Source organism: Chinchilla lanigera, unplaced genomic scaffold (genome assembly GCF_000276665.1).
Source record: "Chinchilla lanigera isolate Chin_1 unplaced genomic scaffold, ChiLan1.0 scaffold00019, whole genome shotgun sequence".
In the NCBI taxonomy this organism is placed as follows: Eukaryota; Metazoa; Chordata; class Mammalia; order Rodentia; family Chinchillidae; genus Chinchilla; species Chinchilla lanigera.
The window spans coordinates 12,033,827-12,051,700 of NW_004955420.1; the positions used below are offsets into that span (position 1 = coordinate 12,033,827).

General features: G+C 37.1%; 1 protein-coding gene across 8 annotated transcripts in view; it reads right to left on the minus strand.

The window, feature by feature from the left end:
* Nucleotides 1–17,874, minus strand: part of Lrch3 (leucine-rich repeats and calponin homology (CH) domain containing 3) — an 88,306-nt gene that overhangs the window by 35,260 nt on the left and 35,172 nt on the right. For all 8 annotated transcript variants that reach the window (XR_001233690.1, XM_005383086.2, XM_005383089.2 and 5 more), the window contains exons 5-9: nt 12,899–13,035; nt 11,145–11,254; nt 6,574–6,667; nt 5,002–5,122; nt 1,709–1,857 (exon numbers count right to left, since the gene is read on the minus strand). Coding sequence is in view for 7 of the 8 variants with exons in the window: in XM_005383086.2 (XP_005383143.1) it covers nt 1,709–1,857; nt 5,002–5,122; nt 6,574–6,667; nt 11,145–11,254; nt 12,899–13,035 (611 nt within the window). In the remaining variant the exon portion in view is untranslated. The remainder of the gene's footprint in view (nt 1–1,708; nt 1,858–5,001; nt 5,123–6,573; nt 6,668–11,144; nt 11,255–12,898; nt 13,036–17,874) is intronic.

The following is a 17,874-nucleotide window of genomic DNA, read 5'->3' on the forward strand; positions in this document are numbered from 1 at the left end:
TGGCATTATAATAAAATTAAATAATAGCAGAGCATTTAATACCTTAAATAAGTTAGTTTTTTAATAAACTTTTTTTAAAAACAGTATTCAGGAATACAAGGTATTTTTCTACTGTTTGTTAAAACATCTAAAATAATACTGCTTCATTATATTTTACCAATTGCCAAATTTTAGGAAGCTTTATGATATAAAAATCATAGAGCCTTATGTTATAGATTTATAAAACTATCATATATAAGCAACTTAGAATTTAAAAACATATTACTATAAAAAGAGTCAATCTAATGGATTAAAGAAATGGTGGCATAATTTTTCATTACAGTATAAGCATTGTGTTTTTTTGGTGGTACCAGGAATTGAACTCACGACCTTGTGCTTGCCAGGCAGGTGCTGTGCCGCTGAGCTATATCCCTGGTGCATTTTCAATTATAGTAGATACCCCATCTACACAATTTAACTATAAAATGATCAAAGACAATGATCACAAAAAAATTAAAGACTATAATGTGACACTATTAATTTTACTTTTATTGCAAAATAGTTCTTTACTCCAGCAGAGAGGCTAATAGCATGGCCACAAGGGATTCATTCGTCACCTGCCCATTACTGCCTTTGGGCCGCAGGATTTGATTTATGTAACTTTATCCAATTTTTGAACATTGTCTTCTGAACACTAACAAAAAGCACTGTGTTCAAAGCCTTCAAACAGGAAAACCGAAGGGCTCTTTTTAAAGAATGGTAACTCACACTGCAGCATGTCCCATTTGATTAATTTGTTTCTGAAAGGCTAAATACATCATTCTCCAAAAAGACCCCATGTGTTTCTCAAATAACCCCGCTCAGAGCCGGGGACAAACTGCAGACTTCAACATCACAGACATGAAGATGCTATTTTATTAGGCTATTTTATTAGCTATTTTATTAGGCTGACTCGATGCCCTGAAGAATGCTATTTTTCTTCAGACCCCGGGGGAACTGGCAGAGTCTGCAGCGGGCTGAATGTGCATTTGTTTTCCAGGGCAATTCAATTCTAGAATTTTAATAGCAAACAATTTATGTTCTGTTAACTTAGGATAAAAGCTCCAATATAATTAAGCTTATTATAAAAATTTTATGGGTAAGTTGTATGTTGTCTCAAAGTCAACTTTTTGGGCTTAATTCTTATACTAATCAATCACACCATGACTTACCAGTTGTTTTAATAAAAAAGCGAAACAAAAACAAAGACACACAATGGAAAGCATCTGCTTTCTTCATATTTTCTTCAAAGGCCTTAGGTTACTCTTTTTTACTCTTTCTTCGAAATTAGGAGATCTGTTTTCTTACTTGAAAAATAAATATAACTGGATGTGGTGGTGCACGCCTATAATCCCAGCACTTCGGAGGCTGAGGCAGGAAGATTGCTACGAGTCCCAGGTCAGCCTAGACTACACAGTGAGTTCAAGGCCAGTCTTAACACCCTATCTCAAAAAACAAAACAAAACAAAAGAACCAAACATATAAACAAAAATCTAAATTCTACTTGAGACTACTGTCTGATTTTCAAAATAAATATGAAAAATTTAGGGTTAAAAATAGAAGTAAACATTATAATGAAACAATTAGACCTAAACCTATACATTGCTGATATGAGAGAAACGTATACTGCTATGAACTGCCTAAACATGTGCTAGGGGACAACACAAGTTCAGTCTTCAGTGTGTACCACCTCATGCGAGATCCGTCGCTGTTCGATGTACGCCATGAACTGTGAGCTGAGGCTGTCGGAGTCTAGGCCCCGGAGCTGTCTTGCTTCATCCTCCTCTTCCTCTGCAGCACAGCTGTCAATGTAGTCGATCTGATCCAAGTCGTGTTCCACTGCAGACATCACACACACCAGAGAAAACACTCAAGACAGGCAATAAAAGACATTCGTTCAAATTATATTCTCTCCTTTCCCCTAACATTTTCTATTGTGAAAGTAGAAAGGACCCAAGGTTTGTCTTTATAGTCCATGGCTACTTACTCTCAAAAAAAAGTCCTCTGAAAACCTTAGTCCAAGGTTACTAAAGAAAGCTAATGGTAATTACTGAAATACAGACCTACTTCATTTCTTATTTTTTTGGATAGCTCCTCAGTTTTAAACAAGACGGTCTGACTTTGTGAAAGAGGAGAGGACTAATTTTTAATGACTGAAAAGTGCATCTTTTCTTTTCATTTTTTGGGAGGCTTAGTACCTCTTTTGGAGGTTGGGACACAGAAAACCTAACAGTCAATTCAAAAGAAAGTAAAGGCAATAAAAATTAGAAGAGTAGCCAGGCTTGGCAATGTCCACCTGTAATCCAGGCTATCTGGGAGGCTGAAGTAGGAGCATTAGCAATTTGGGGCCATCAAGGGCAACAAAGCAAAGGCCTTCTCCCCTCAATCAATCAATAAAAAATAAAGAAAGGAAAAGAAAGGGTAGGATGAAACTGGACTTGGAGAGAAAGAAAGTTATTGACTAACATTTCACTTCCTAACTTTTGTTGAACGTTTTTTTTAAAATACCATGACCAGAACAAAGATTTTCCTATTTAGAAAATTAATTGCTAAAGGTCGACCTTGTACATATTTTGCAGTAATTTGTGAATGAAAGGGAATCATTTGAAGAATTTTTTTCTTTTCAAGATGCTTCAGAGTGAAGAAAGCATATAATTAAGACAGCTGCATAATTGTTTCATCCATTAAGTTTTAGAATGTCCTACTGTTTAAAACTAATTACACTTAATAAATATTTAAAGTGGTACATTAGGAAAAAATCCTTGCTACTAGATAGTTTCTTCAGAGATGCAGTAAACCCCGATTATTTCATGATGCTTCGTAAGTTGCCTGTAAGTGCAGTTGCTGGGAATAGTGAATTTGGAGAAGTCTAGTTCTCAATTTAGTCTTCTGATTAAATTTTTTGTAGCAAATTCTAAAGCTGCAATTAATATTAAAAATAAATTTTGAATTATTAGGATTTGCTCATAGCTACCAAAGATGAAAAGGTCATCCGGGCGTGGTGGCACACACCTGTAATGCCAGCACTTGGGAGGCTGAAGCAGGAGGATCGTTTTGAGTTCGAGACCAGCCTGGGCTACAAAGTGAGCTCAAGGCCAGCCTGAACTACATAGCGAGACCCTGTCTCTAAAAAAGACAAAAATAAAAATAAAAATAAAAATAAAAAAGCAAAGATGAAAAGGTCCTAAGTCTACATCCACTTTAGAAACCAAGTATATAAATGCATTTTTTGCAATGTGCTACGATTTGACTACAAAGTTTACATTGTGACTATTTTCCAAGACAGCAACATCCCTTTTTCATACTATTTAGACTGTGCAGTCCAAGAGAAAAAAATGCAACCTAAAAAAGGGAACTACATAAGTGATTTTAAATTTGCTAGTAACTACATTAAATAAAGGTAGCTGGACGCTGGGGAAAATGTCAGTTATCCCAACTTCTTGGGAGACTGGTTTAGGGGGATTACTAGTTCAAGGCCAGTTCAAGGCCTGGGCTACCTAATATTCTGCCTCAGCATACATAAATACATATATACATACATACATACATAAGGAATAGGGATGTAGCTTAGTGTGAGGCTTTGGATTCAAGACCCAGTAATATAAAACAACCCACACCCCCACCTCCCCTCAAACAAAAAGAAAGGAAAAGATGACATTAAAAATCTTGGGTTTTTTGTACTAGGGATTGAAATGAGGGCCTTCACACTGAGCTATACTCCCTGGCCCTTTAGATTTTTTTCTTGTTTTGAGACAGGGTCTGACTAAGTTGCCCAGCCTGGGCTTCAGTCATTAAATTGCCCAGGCTGGGCTTGAACTTGTGATCCTCCTGCCTCAGCAGCTTAGAGTATTGGGATTACAGGTGTGATGCCACTATGCCTGGCTAATATTTTTTTATGTTGTCCAATATAGCTAAGTGTGATCATTTCAACATATAACTAATATGATATTATTTTATATGCATTTTTTCTTATGAAGTCTTCAAAATCTGATGTGTATTTTATACTTATAGTACATCTCAATTCAGGAAAACATTTCTTTTTCTTTTTTATTTTGAGACAAGAGTTTTATTATTAATTTAGGCTGGCCTCGAACTCAAGGCAATTCTCCTACCTCAGCCTCCTGAGTGCTGGGATTACAGGCATGCACCACCAATGCCTGGCAGGAAAACATTTCAAGTGGTCGATTACAACATGTGGCTAGTGGCTACCATACTGAAAAGCACAGATCCAGAAATTATGTCTCAAACAAACTGGAAAGATATCTTGTATGAGGACAAAATTTAAAACAAAACTAAAATTACTGAAATGTTGGTGGAATAGTTAAGTGAAAGGAATAAAGATGAATACAAAATGGCGAGGAAAAGAAAGACAGCAAGCCACTTAAAATCATCATTCAGAGGAAAGCTTTTCTCTAAAAAGCAAACTAAGTCATTTTGCTCTAATAAGCCCCTGAAACATTAGGATTTGGTGACTTAAACTAAGCCATTATGGAACAGAATGCTAAAATTAAGTTCATTTCAGAAGTACTACACAAGGAAACAAAAAGATATCTGCCTATTCTATAAAAACTGCAAAATTTTAAATGTCAGAGTAAGGAAAATATTCAGCCCTGAAGAGAACGATTGCAGTTAAAAGAAAAGATAAATATTAAGCAATACACTGAATTCCTGCAAGAGGGCAAATCATCACTTAAAAAAGGGAGAATGGTACTTCAAAGAGGTATTCCAGGTGAACTGTCTCTAATAAGTTTCCTCCCAAAATAAGAATGACAGAGATACATGTTTTACTGCAAACCTGAAAACAGAAAAACTGAAGTCTCATCCCTGAGGAAAACAACTTTTTCTGGTCCTTATATGTAAAGAAGTCTTGAAAGGACCAGTGAGAAAGCTACAGACACCCAAACAGAAGGAGTGGATGTGGAAAAGACTGCTTCAAAGAAAATTTCAGAAATTAAAAAGATTAGATGTCATTATTCTGTTTACCTCCACCATTTGTTACAACTAAACTGTTCCGATTCTCTTGGTATTGGCTTTCTCTTCGTAGTCTTTGTTCTTTAGTAATCTCAGCTACCCGAAGAGGCAGATCTGAAAATTCATCTGTAGGCTTAAAAAAACAGTAGAAACGTTAAAAAATTTATCCTCAATTTTGGCCAACATATTTAAGTATGGGCATAATATAAGCTAGTTAAAATTAACATTTAGGAAGAAATAGCAAAGTTATTTTTGGCTTCTGGTGCTGGGACTGAACCCAGTGCCTTATATATGACAGGCAAGTACTCTACCACTGAGCTGCATTCCCACTCCTGCAAAAATGTTTTGGAAGTGGACAGCAAAGACAGACAGACACCAATGTGAATGTATTTAATGCAAGTGCAACAGACTTTTTTTTGGAGACATCCTCCTGTCTCAGCCTCTCACGTACTGGGATTACAGACACGTGCCACCATGCCCAGAGAAATGAACACTTAAAAAAGGTAAAAATGGTAAACTCTGCTGTAGATATTCTGCCACAGTCAACAAAGAGAAGAAATAAGGGCATTCATGACTTTATAATTATATACACAAGACCGGGGATATAGCTCAGTGGCACAGTACCTGCCTGGCAAGTGCAAGGTCCTGAGTTTGATTTCCAGCACCAAAACAAACAAATTTACGCAGATTTGTGATCTACGTACATGTCTCTATGGGCACAGTCACCCAGATATATGTATACAAGCCATTCCAAATTATAAATAGGCTGATTTAAATTTAATTTGCTTTGGACTCTCAATGAAACAACGTTAGAAACTGGATGCTACCAATCTTGCTAAGAAAAAGCTTATTTAATCATTTAATCCAATTTAAGGCTTAGTGATTTTAAAAAGCAGAAAACATAGTAATTTTTTTTTTCTTTTGAGGCACAGCCTTCCTATGTAGTCTAGGCTGGCCTTGAACTCACAGTGATCCTTCTGCCTCAGCCTCCTGGAGTGCTGGGATTAAAGGCATGTGCCACCATGCCCAGCTCAATAATTAAACACAAACAAAAAGCAATCTGATTTTGACGTGTGGATAGTCTTTTTCTTCTTTTCTTTGCTCACAGGAATGTGGATATTCTTTAGCAGGTTCACATCTCTACCCACCAGCCTAGAGTCCTATTTTCCCTTGCCTTCCAGCATTCCTTCTACCTCCGCTCCAGACTACCCAGACTTCAAACTGTAGGGTTCAGTTAAAACTGACAGTTCCTGTTTGCCTTCCAGAACACAAAACTATTTGTATGAGACAAGGAGATAATAAGCATACAAAATAGACATGGTAAAAAGATGGTACTTTTTCTTTTCTTTGGTGGTATTGTGGGTGGAACCCAGGGCCTCACACGTTAGGTAAACACCCTACCACCAAGCTACATCCCCAGCCCCAGAATACTATTTTTGGGTGGAAGGATTACATGGGATTTTTGTCCCTGTCTTGACTTTCCTGTATTTTATGCGCTAAGAAACCTAATCCAACCAGGCTCTTCCCCCTTCACCATTTTCTTTTCTCTTAATCAGGAGTCCACCACACAGAAGAGACACTCACCTCGTTCCCTGACCATCTCTTATCGCCACTGTCCACACTATTGAAACCTGAATCGAGAGCTCCATAGGGGCGGCCTGAGTATAGTTCTTCATGGCTGCCAGAAAGAAACTAGCTTTTACTGTAAGTCTGATATCTTCACTTGATCTTAGCCAAAGGTTGAGAAGCGATTTTAAAGTCTTATATCTTAAAATGTAAAATAAAACAGATATAATTTTATTAATAAACATCTCATGGTACTTAGTCCTTTATTGTAATTTGAATACATTCAAAAGCACAGATCTCAGCTGCACAATTGTGACAAATCACTATATCCCTGTCTCTCCACCTCTGTCACATGAAGGTATTTCTACTTCACCAGAAGGTGCTTGCCATTCCTCCCGGTCAAATCCCCTTTGTGCTGCCACTGCGTGCTTCTCAGGGAAAATCCCTGCTGATTTTCTTTTAAATTATTAAATTAGTGCAGAAGGCTGAATACTGGCCCCTAAAAATAGCCACAACCTCATCTCTGGAACTTGTATGTCACCTCACATGGCAAAGGGAATTAAGGTTGTAGATAGGAATAAGGTTGCTGGTGAACTTATTTTTAAAAATGGAGATTATTGCCAGGGATATAGCTCAGTGGCACGGCACCTGCCTGGCAAGCACAAGGTCTTGAGTTCAATTCCTGATACCAAAAAAAGGTATGTTCTAAAAAGGGAGATTATCTTGGTTTTAGAGTGAGCCCAATGTAATTGGAAATGTCCTTGTATTTGATTTTGCATTTGATTTTGGTGCTCCAGCCTCCACCTCACAGATCTCCTTCCTTAGCCTCCAGAGTGCTGCTTACAAGTGTCCTTAAATGTGGAAGAGGGACGCAGAACAGGGCAGTGTGATGCAATGCTGGCCTGACGATGGAGGACGGGTTCTGTGAGCCAAGGAGTGCAGACAGCCTCTGGAAGCTGAGAAAGGCAAGAAGAGGGCAGAAGAGGATCCAAGCCAGAGCCCACAGAGAGGGCACAGCCCTCCCAGCACCCTGGTTTAGCCCAATGGCATTGTTCAATTTCTGACCTACAGAATTTTAACAAAAAACTTACACTGTTTTAGCACCTAAATTTGTGGTAATTTCTTATGACAGTAATAGAAAATGAGTAAAATTAGTTTTGTTTATTCTAGAATTTAGAAAGATGATATCAGGTACTGTATGTGGCTTAATTTTTAAAAATCCATTTTCTATTGATAGACAGTTGTTTCATTTTTGGCTGCTATGAATAAAAGTGCCAAGAATATTAGTGAATAAATCTTTGTAAGAGTTTGCTTTCATTATTCTGTGTAAATAACCCAGAATAAAATAAATGGCTTATATGTAAGTTTAGGTTTAACTTTAAAAAAACTTATCAACCTGTTTTCAAAAGTAGCTATGTCATTCTGCCTTCCTCCCAGCAATGTATCCAGGTTCTAGCTGCCAACGCCTCCATCCTGAGCCTTTAATTTACCCATTCTGTGAGTACCGATAGTTGTCTGTCTCAGTACCTCACTGCGCTTTTCATTTATGCTTCTCTGATGACCAGTGATGTTGAGTAGTATCTTTCTGGTATGTTTACTGGGATCATTTAGTTTCTTTTATTCAATGTCTGCTCAAATCCACCTCTCATTTTAAAATTACAGTATTATTTTTTTGAGACAACTTTATGGGTTTTTAGTTTCACCAAAATTCAAAACCTCCAATTTTAAAAACATGTCAAAAAATGAAGATGGGTTACAGATTGACATCAATATTATTCCCCATTTTAAAAATTCAACGATAATGCCTCTCAAAAATGTTTTGCTACGCAAAAGAAGTCAGACTCAAAATGTTTCACACTCTGATTCTGTTTAGATAAAGTTCTAGAAAAGCAAAACTCTATTGTCATAAAGCACATCATGGTAGCTTGACACTGGGGTAGAGGGACATGCAGGTAATGGAACTGTTATATATATATTGCCTGTAGTTGTGCTTTCTTAGTAACTATATATATACACATATATATAATTTTTTTTTGGGGGGGGGGTGTCTTTTTGAGACAATGTCTCACTATGCAGTTCAGGCTGGCCTTCAGCTCACTTTGTAGCCCAGGCTGGCCTCGAACTTGCAACGATCCTCCTGCCTCAGCCTCCCGAGTGCTGGTGTCATAGGCATGCTCCACTGCACCCAGCTTAATAACTATTAACTTACCAAAACTAACTGAAATGCACACTCAAAACAGGTAAATTTTATTGTTTGTAAATTATCTCAACAGAGTTGTTACAAAATCCCACAAAAGTGCTAAACTATTTCACATAGTGGACATACCATGCTTTAAGCAATGTATGAGAGCACTGGTTGATGCCACATCCTCACCAATAATTGGAGGGGTCAGTTTTCTTAATTTTTGTCATTCTAGGGGATGTGTGACCTAATCTGCATTGATTTCCTATGATGACCAATGACACTGACTACTTTTCTGTGTGTTACTATTTATATCTCTCGGGGCTGGGGATTTAGCTCAGCGGCACAGAGCGTGCCTGGCAAGCGCAAGGTCATGAGTTTGATTCCCGATACCGGAAAAAAAACCAAAACCAAAAAAAAAAAAGAAAGAAAAAACTATTTATATCTCTCTTTGTGAAGAAGTCTGTTCAAGTCTTTTGTTCGTTTTCCATAGGCTCTGTGTGTGTGTCTGTGTGTGTGTGTGTGTGTGTGTGTGCGCTCATGTGTATGTGAATGTGCGTTTGTGACTTAACCCAGGGCTTTGCACTGAGCTATGTCCCTAACCCCTTTTCATTATTATTTTTTTAAATCTTAAACTGGGCTCAAACTTGCAATCTTCCTGTCTCAGCTTCCTTGAGTGCTAGGATTACAGGCATGTGCAACCACATGCAGCTTGGCTTATTTCTTTATCGTTAAATTGTAGGTATCTGGATACAAGCTAGTGGTCACATCTTTATTTATTTATTTGGGACAGGTCTCAGTAGGTAGGCCAGGCTAGCCTTGAACTCACTATTTAGCCCAGGCTGGATTTGAACATGCAATCCTCTTGGCTCAGTCTCCTGACTGCTGAGAGTACAGGTGTATAAGCACCACAACTAGTGATAGAGCATTACAAGTCACGAAGTCTATTTTATTTGCATTTAGTTCATCAAACATTTATTGAATGCCACATAGTGTTCCGGGTGCTAAGAACATACGTATGAATAAAGCATGGCCACTGCTTTCAGGAACTCAGGCTTGTTGGGGAGAGTTCATTCCACTGGTGGGGTTACAGAGGCAGGACTTTTCCTATCAATGCCTTAGTCTCTCCTCAGTTTCACTGCCACATCATCGTAAATTAATGTAGTTAGTCTGTAACATAAAGCTGCTTAAAATCAGCAAAAAGCATTAGTCCTGTAAGTCATTAATCAAAAATACTGCCACTGTAAAACAAAGATTATCACAACAGTGCAATTGACTAAAGGGGTTGGAAACATTTGTATCTGGAAACGAATTAAAAATCTGAAATCTTTATGAAATGATTTGTAGAAAATTTTGCCTTTTTATATTATATAAAAATAGAAAGTTACACGTAAAGATTGAAAGTGCTACAGTGTCTAATGTATACTGAACATCCAAAGAGTTATAGGATTACTAAATATTGTCTTTTGCAAGGCTAGATTCTCTTTAAGTTGGTCCTGGCCTAATTATTATGCCTAATGTTTATATATGGCTTTATGGCATGCTAAGTTCTTTTGCCACAGGTCAATTGATTCTCAGAAAAAACGTTGAAGTAGAAATGCTGTACACATCATATGGAAGAAAGTAAAATTTGGAGGTTAAATGAACTGACTGATACTACAGGGAGCCAAAACCAAGACCCGCTAGCTCCATGCCAGCATGACAAATAATTGAACAACTAACTACTATGCGGTTCTACTGATCTACACCTTGGTTAAGTAAGACTTAAAGGTACAATATATCATTCACTGGTGCTTAAGGAGTTGAAAGAATTATTATTATATACACTGTTGTCCCCTAACATTCAAGAGGAATTGTTTCAGGTTATCCCACAGATACCTAAATCCAGGGATCCTCTACACACAGCTTCCTGTACAATATGTATTGGAGAAAGGATCTTGCTGTGTTGTCAAGGCTGACCCCAAGTTCCTAATCACAAAGCTTGTTAGCAGCAGAGCTAAGGTTAGTATTCAAGTCACTAACACTAATGGATTTCAACTGGCCCCTCACCAGAGGACACTGGCAACGTCCAGAGACATTTTAGTCTGTCACTCTGGGAGGGTGCCAAAGGCACATCATGGATACAGGCCAGGGATGCTGCTGAACTTTTTACAAGAGGATTGTGCTTCACACAAGAATTATCTGGTCTAAAAAAATATCAGTAGTACCAACGTTGAGAAACTCAGACTGAACTGCACTTCATCAGATCTATGTAACTGATTTTACATTTAACACAGACATTCAGAGAGTAACATGTTAAAGCAGATTATTTCTCTACAGGCAATAATTCAGGCAAATTTAAAGACCCAGTTGATCTGATTCTGCATGTGAAGGAATACGGCAGATCAAAAATATAGAACATACGCACCAGGAGCCAAAGCCCAATGGCCTCCTATCATAATCCGGCAGGTCTGGAGCAATCTTACAAGCTTGCATGTTCAGGTATTTAAATATGTGGATCTTGCCTTTTATGCAGATCTAAATAAAACAGCATACAAATGCAACCAAATGATTACCCATCTGAAGCACACATATTCTTTTTTGTAAAATTATAGCCAGCTCTTTACACAATATAAATTGGGGCTAGAAAAACATTTGTTTCTATTAAGTATGTAGTGTAACATTAACAAAATTAATTCTAGCCAGGTGCAGTGACCCACACCAGTAATCCCAGCACTCTTTGAGAAGCTGAGACAGGAGGAATACAAGCTCAAGTCTCATTTGGGCAACTTAGCAAGACCCTGTCTCAAAATAAAAAATTTAAGAAAGGGCTTGCGGGGGCTGGGGATTTAGCTCAGCGGCAAAAAGTGCCTGCCTGGCAAGCGCAAGGTCGTGAGTTCGGTTCCCGGTACCAGAGAAAAACCAAAAAAAAAAAAAGAAAAAGAAAGGGCTTGGGATGTAGATCACTGGTAGAGTGCCCCTGGGTTTAATTTTTCAGTTTCATTTTAAAAAAAAAGGAAAAAATATACACACACACTGTATGTATAAAATTTGGTTCTGTGCTATTTTAGGTATTTAGCTAGTAAATATATTTTTGTTTTCTAGTCACTAGTACATTTTAGTAACACAGAAACAATATATATTACAAACTGTTAGAATAAGAAGTACATTTATTTCACTATGCATCCTCAGGAATTTAGAAACTTCTTTCTGATACATTATGCTGACAACTTTGGATTTCAGAAATCTAGTAACTGTATATATGCTTTGAACCTGCTTAAAGGCAACCTGAAGCAGGAAATGACAACGAAGTTATATATATGTTTCTGTTACTATCTGTCCCACAAGTCTAAATGAATTCCTTAAATTGATGAAATTTAAATGTAAGTTTTACAGACACTATAAAGACTATAGGCTTGTATAAAATCGTCAATAAACTGCACAGTTTAAAAAATAGCTACAGTGAAAATTATGGGCTGGTAAACATTTTATAGACTGTAGGATGTCCAGAATCTCTATGTAAACCTACCTTATAATTATGTTATTACTAGTTTCATTACTGTCAAATGAGTAAACTGGCTAACTAAGGAATTTACGATTTTAGAAAACAGAAAGGACAAAAAACAATGGTAACAAGAATACATTGATAATCTTTACTTTGGAAAGGTATTTTTATTTGTCTCTAGCCTTAATGTTCTTTATATTCAATTTTTACTAGAAGAAAATTAAGGAAAGTTAATTCTTCTTCTTCTTTTTTTTTTCTTGATATTGGTGATCAAACCCAGTGCTCTACCCTTAAGCTACATCCCCTCAAAATAAATTTCATTTTGAGACATTCTCACTGAGTTGCCCAATCTAGCCTCGAACTTGTGATCCTCTTGCCTCAGCCTTCTAAATTCAAGCATATGCTGCCATGACTAGCTCAAATTTTATTAAAAAAACAATTTCAGAATTTCTCAAATTAAAAATGACAAATTAGTGAAAGGAAAAACATTCTGGGGCTATTATCCCTCTTCTACCCCATTTATTCAAAGCTTTGATAGAATATGAAATATGTGAAATAATTTTCAAAGAACTTAATTTACAACAGAAAGATAAATGCACATTATTACATTTTATCCTTTGTCCAAAAAAAAAAAAAAAAAAAAAAAAAGTCCACAACCTGTTTGCACTGTGGTTTACCTGTGCAGGAGGTGACTGGAGTGGGTTGTTATCTAAGGTGATCACCTGCAGGTGCCTGAGGTTCCGGTAACAAACAGGGATTGCTGTGATTTTATTGCAGGAGAAGTCTAAACGTATCAAAGGCAACTCTGCAAGTTCTGCATGAGGGGTAAATGAAAATGAAAAATAATGATATTTTAGAGCTACACAATTTTTACATAAACTTCTAGTTAAATATGGTGGATTGAATAGGTATTTACTTAGATTCTTGGTGACTAACTGATGTAACAGTACTGTAAATTAAAATCTAATTATCTACAGATAATACCAATAAAAATCAAGCAGCTTGATCCTACAAAAAGCACAGAAAGCCAGGCATGGTGGTGCATGCCTGTAATCCCAGCACTCGGGAGGCTGAGGCAGGAGGATCATTGCAAGTTCGAGACCAACCTGGGCTACAAAGTGAGCTCGAGGCCAGCCTGAATTGCATAGCGAGACCCTGTCTCAAAAAGACCAAAAAAAACCAAACAATCAAAAAAAAAAAAAACAAAAAAGAAAACCACCAAAACAAAGGCACAGAAATTCTCAGAAGCTGGAGGCCCCAATATGACAAAAAGGTGATCAGACGACAGTCTATATAAGAGCAGTTAGATGTCTACCCTCTCCAATACCTATAGGCGTCACAAGCTATTCTCTAGAGAAAATGCATCAAAAGGGCTCTCAATGCAGGAACCCCAGGACCAATGTAAAGGCAGGAAAAAAGGAAGGATTTAGATTGAAGTCTCCACACTGAAGGGTCATCCTTCAGTGCCTTCCACTGCAGCGCACCTCACCCCACATTTTGAAGGCCAGCAGTTAGGAATTCACATAATAACATGGGAGAAATGGAGACATTCTCTGAAGAAATTATGCAGTCGCATACAAAAGGCCTTTAGATATCAACAGGAAATTTCTGAAAATAAGACAGCCAGCTTGCTTCTTAATTATCCTTCTACAATTTCTGCCCAGTATACTCAGAACTTTTACTCTATTGCAATCAGACAGTATATGCTCCACAGAAATTTTAGAGAAGTCTCCAACAACACATATGACAGAAATCAAAACCAACTAACCAACAAAAAAAGGAACTAGAAAAAAGGAGTTATTATTATTATGTTTGTTTTGGAGATTAAACGCAGGCTTTCACATGGGCTAATTTTAAATTTTAAAACAAAGTCTTGCTAACTTGCCAAATTGCCTAGACTGAGCTCGTCAAATTTGGTGATTCTCCTGCCTCAGCTTCTCAGAATTTTGGGATTATAAGTGTATAAGTAGCTGTATATAAACAAAAGGAAAATTTGAAAAGCTGGAATTAGTATTACTAATTTTAGAGAAATAAGATATCAAATCACTAAAATATAGAAAGGATTTTTTTAGGCTGGGCGTGGTGGCACACACCTGTAATCCCAGCACTTGGGAGGCTGAAGCAGGAGGATCCTTGCAAGTTCGAGACCAGCCTGGGCTACAAAGTGAGCTCAAGGCCAGCCTGAACTGCATAGTGAGACTCTGTCTCAAAAAGACACACACACACACACAAAGATTTTTTTTAAAAAAGACTTATAAGAGTTTTTACAAATAAAAAATCTGACTGCATAAACAAAATTCAGAACGAATTTCTAAAATTAAAAATGCAAGAATGGTTGGAACTATTTTACTAGGAAAGAGAAAGGAAGGAACAATAATAAAGAAAAAAAATCAAAGATATCTAACATTCAATTATAAAATATGGGCCGGGTGTGGTGGCGCACACCTGTAATTCCAGCACTCGGGAGACTGAGGCAGGAGGATCGTTGCAAGTTCGAGGCTAGCCTGGGCTACAAAGTGAGCTCAAGGCCACCCTGAACTGTACAACGAAACCCTATCTCAAAAAGACACACACACACACACACACACACACACACACACACACACACAATAAATAAATAAATAAATAAATAAATAAATAATAAAATATGGACAGAGGAAGAGGGGAAATTATCAGAGAGGTCTAAGACCTCTGAATACCACCAAGTACCCAGCACAAGTTAAAACAATTCCTACTGTGTACATCACCATAAAAGCTCAGAGCAGCAGGAATAATGGAAAGATGTTAAAATCTGCCAGAGCGAAGATGTTGGTCACAAAAGAAAATTACAAATAGCATACTTCTCATCACCTATTTTTAACACTGAAAGCTAAAATGAAAAAAGACATACTTAAGAGAAAACAGTTTTCAACCAAGAATCTATATACGAATTATCAATCAAGCAACAGCACAAACTAAAGATATGTCTTTTCAAGTAAAGTCTCAAAAAAATGTTCTCATGACGGCCTTCTCAGGAAGTTACTAGAAGATGTCCTCCAAGAAAACAGAAAGTAAACAAAGAAAAGGAATTATGTGGAGTCCAGGAATGAGACTGTTCAACATGAAAGCAAGCAAGCTGGGGAGGACCACTACAGAACAGCTGCCCAGATGAGAAAGACGAAGAGAAAGAGAAAGAAGAGGGAGATCAGCAGGGAAAAAAAATAAGATGAATTATTAACAGCAGAACACAACAACAAAATATGCAAGAAAAAAAATGAAATAAGAGTACATCACTTGAACTCTTAGGAAATAATGTTTATACAGCTAATGTAAACACTGGGTGATGATTTAATTAAGTTTTTCTTAGCTTTTTGATGCAGTACTAGTGACTGAACCCAGGGCCTGGTGCCTGTTGGGCAAGCACTCTACCAGCACCAAATTAATCAAAAGTTGTGATAAAACCACACTGGAAAGATGGGACAAGGGAAGTAAAGGTATAATACAGTGATCGCGGAAGGAAATAAAACCCTTATCTATTAATGAATATAAATGTCAAATTTAAGAAGTGTACCAGTAAATATCAGCAGAAAGAATCAGTTAATGAAGGTAGATGGCTTTAGCCATTAAACGGGTGTGGGGAGATCTGAAGAAGGGGAATATTATTATTTATTTTAGGTAGTTCTTGAATGATGTACCATATTATTTAGTAAAAATTAAAATTAATTTAAAATCAAAATGAAGGACTGGGGGTTTAGCTCAGCAGTATAGCACCTGTCTGGCAAGTGCAAGGTCATAAGTTCGATTCCTGGTACTAGAAAAAAAAAAAAAAAAAAAAAGAAAAGAACTGTCCAAAACTAAAATCAAAATGACAAGATAATAGCTATAACATGTTATCTACCAAACTTCATTATGTTTAAGATTAACATGAACTTGTGTGACTATTAGAAAAAAAGTCTTGCTAGCTCTGTGTATGCTGATATTACAAAACAGCTGTGAAAAAAACACTTAAAAACTACCCGTGAGATTCATAATTTTCTTGTTTATAGTCAAAATAATATTTAGAAATAAACTTGAAGATGGAACTATTATGCCATATTGTAACTGTCATCTGAAACCCCCAATTTTCATTTTTATCAAAAACTGTTTCCATTAATTCTCATGTTAGTAAATCTTATTACATAAGTAAGACACTTTTTTTTTTTTTTGGAGACAGGTTCTTGCTATCTAGTTCAGGCTAGCTTTGAACTTATGTAGCCCAGGCTGCCTCAAACTCTCAGTGATCCTCCTGCTTCAGTCTTCTGTGTGCTGGGGTTACATGTGTGCACATGCCACGCACTGCTTACATGAGTAAGGCTTTAAAGATCACCGAGGGGGGTGCGGCTTCCTCTAGATAACCTTAGAATGGATTTGGGGTTAAAGGGTCATATGTCATGATCTTTGTTCTAGTCACATTCTTGAGCTGTAGCAAAACCCAGGAGGAAATGACAAAGGCCCTGAAGATAAAAGGTGTGGAGGTTCCTGAACAAGTTTCATGAAAGGAAAATCTATGGATAGTGTGGTAGTGGTAAGTGGATAGAAGTGAAATAGGAAAGTAATTTTCTCACATGTTTATTTGGGATAAAAAATGTCAAATGTACACTTTTTTTTTTTTTTTGTCTATTTGAGACAGGGTCTCACTATGCAGTTCAAGCTGGCCTTGAACTCACTTTGCAGCCCAGGCAGGCCTCAAACTCTCAGTGATTTTCCTGCCTCAGCCTCCCATGTGCTGGGATTAAAAATACATTTCTATGTTAGACTAAGTATGATACTAGATTAAAGTGGTTTACATGATTAGATTCTATAGTGAAAGCAAAATGTCATTACTTATTTATTGTACATTATAAAACATTTGGAAGAACACAGAATACTGCCATGAAAATAATTTCTGAACATTTCTTATCTTTTAAGTATACATTCTAAAGGATAAACTAGGGAAAGTGGGTAAGAGTACAAATTAAACAAGAGTTGCCATGAACTAATAACTAGCTACAGAGAGGTTTGTTTCTCTCATTTATATATGAAATTTTCTATAATAAAAAATTTTAAATACACAATCTAATAAAATAATGGTTCTTCCCATTCTTACTTTCATTTATAGCTTTCTTCATGAACTTGTACATGTGAAAGATTGATAAATTCATTTGTCTGTTTATTTATTTTTGAGACAGGGTCTTGTTATGGTCCAGACTGGCCTTGAACTCAAACTCAAACTCATGGCAATTCTCCTGCCTCAGCCTCTCTGCGGGCAGGCATTACAGGCATGTGCCACCACACCCAGCTTGTTTAACCATTCCTGCATTCAGATATAAGCATGACAGTTTACAGTCAGCCTAAGATAGCAAGTCTCCCGATGCAGTCTCTCCCCTCATTCATTATTCACTCTACATAGATCACTTCACCTCTAGTCAAGGGTGAAGTTGATTTAGCTCAAAAGTCAGTATTGACATTTTTAAGTCAGTACTGGCTGTAGGAATGTTTTTCATTACATAAGACTACTCCCTTATTATAACATTACATTTCTCAGATAGCCTGTTGCTAGACACAGGTGCAAGTCTCTCGGTCCTTCTTTTCAGTCCTGGCCTTCCTTCCAGCCGTCACACCTCAGTGAAAGGAGTCACTGGTGAGGAGGTAATAT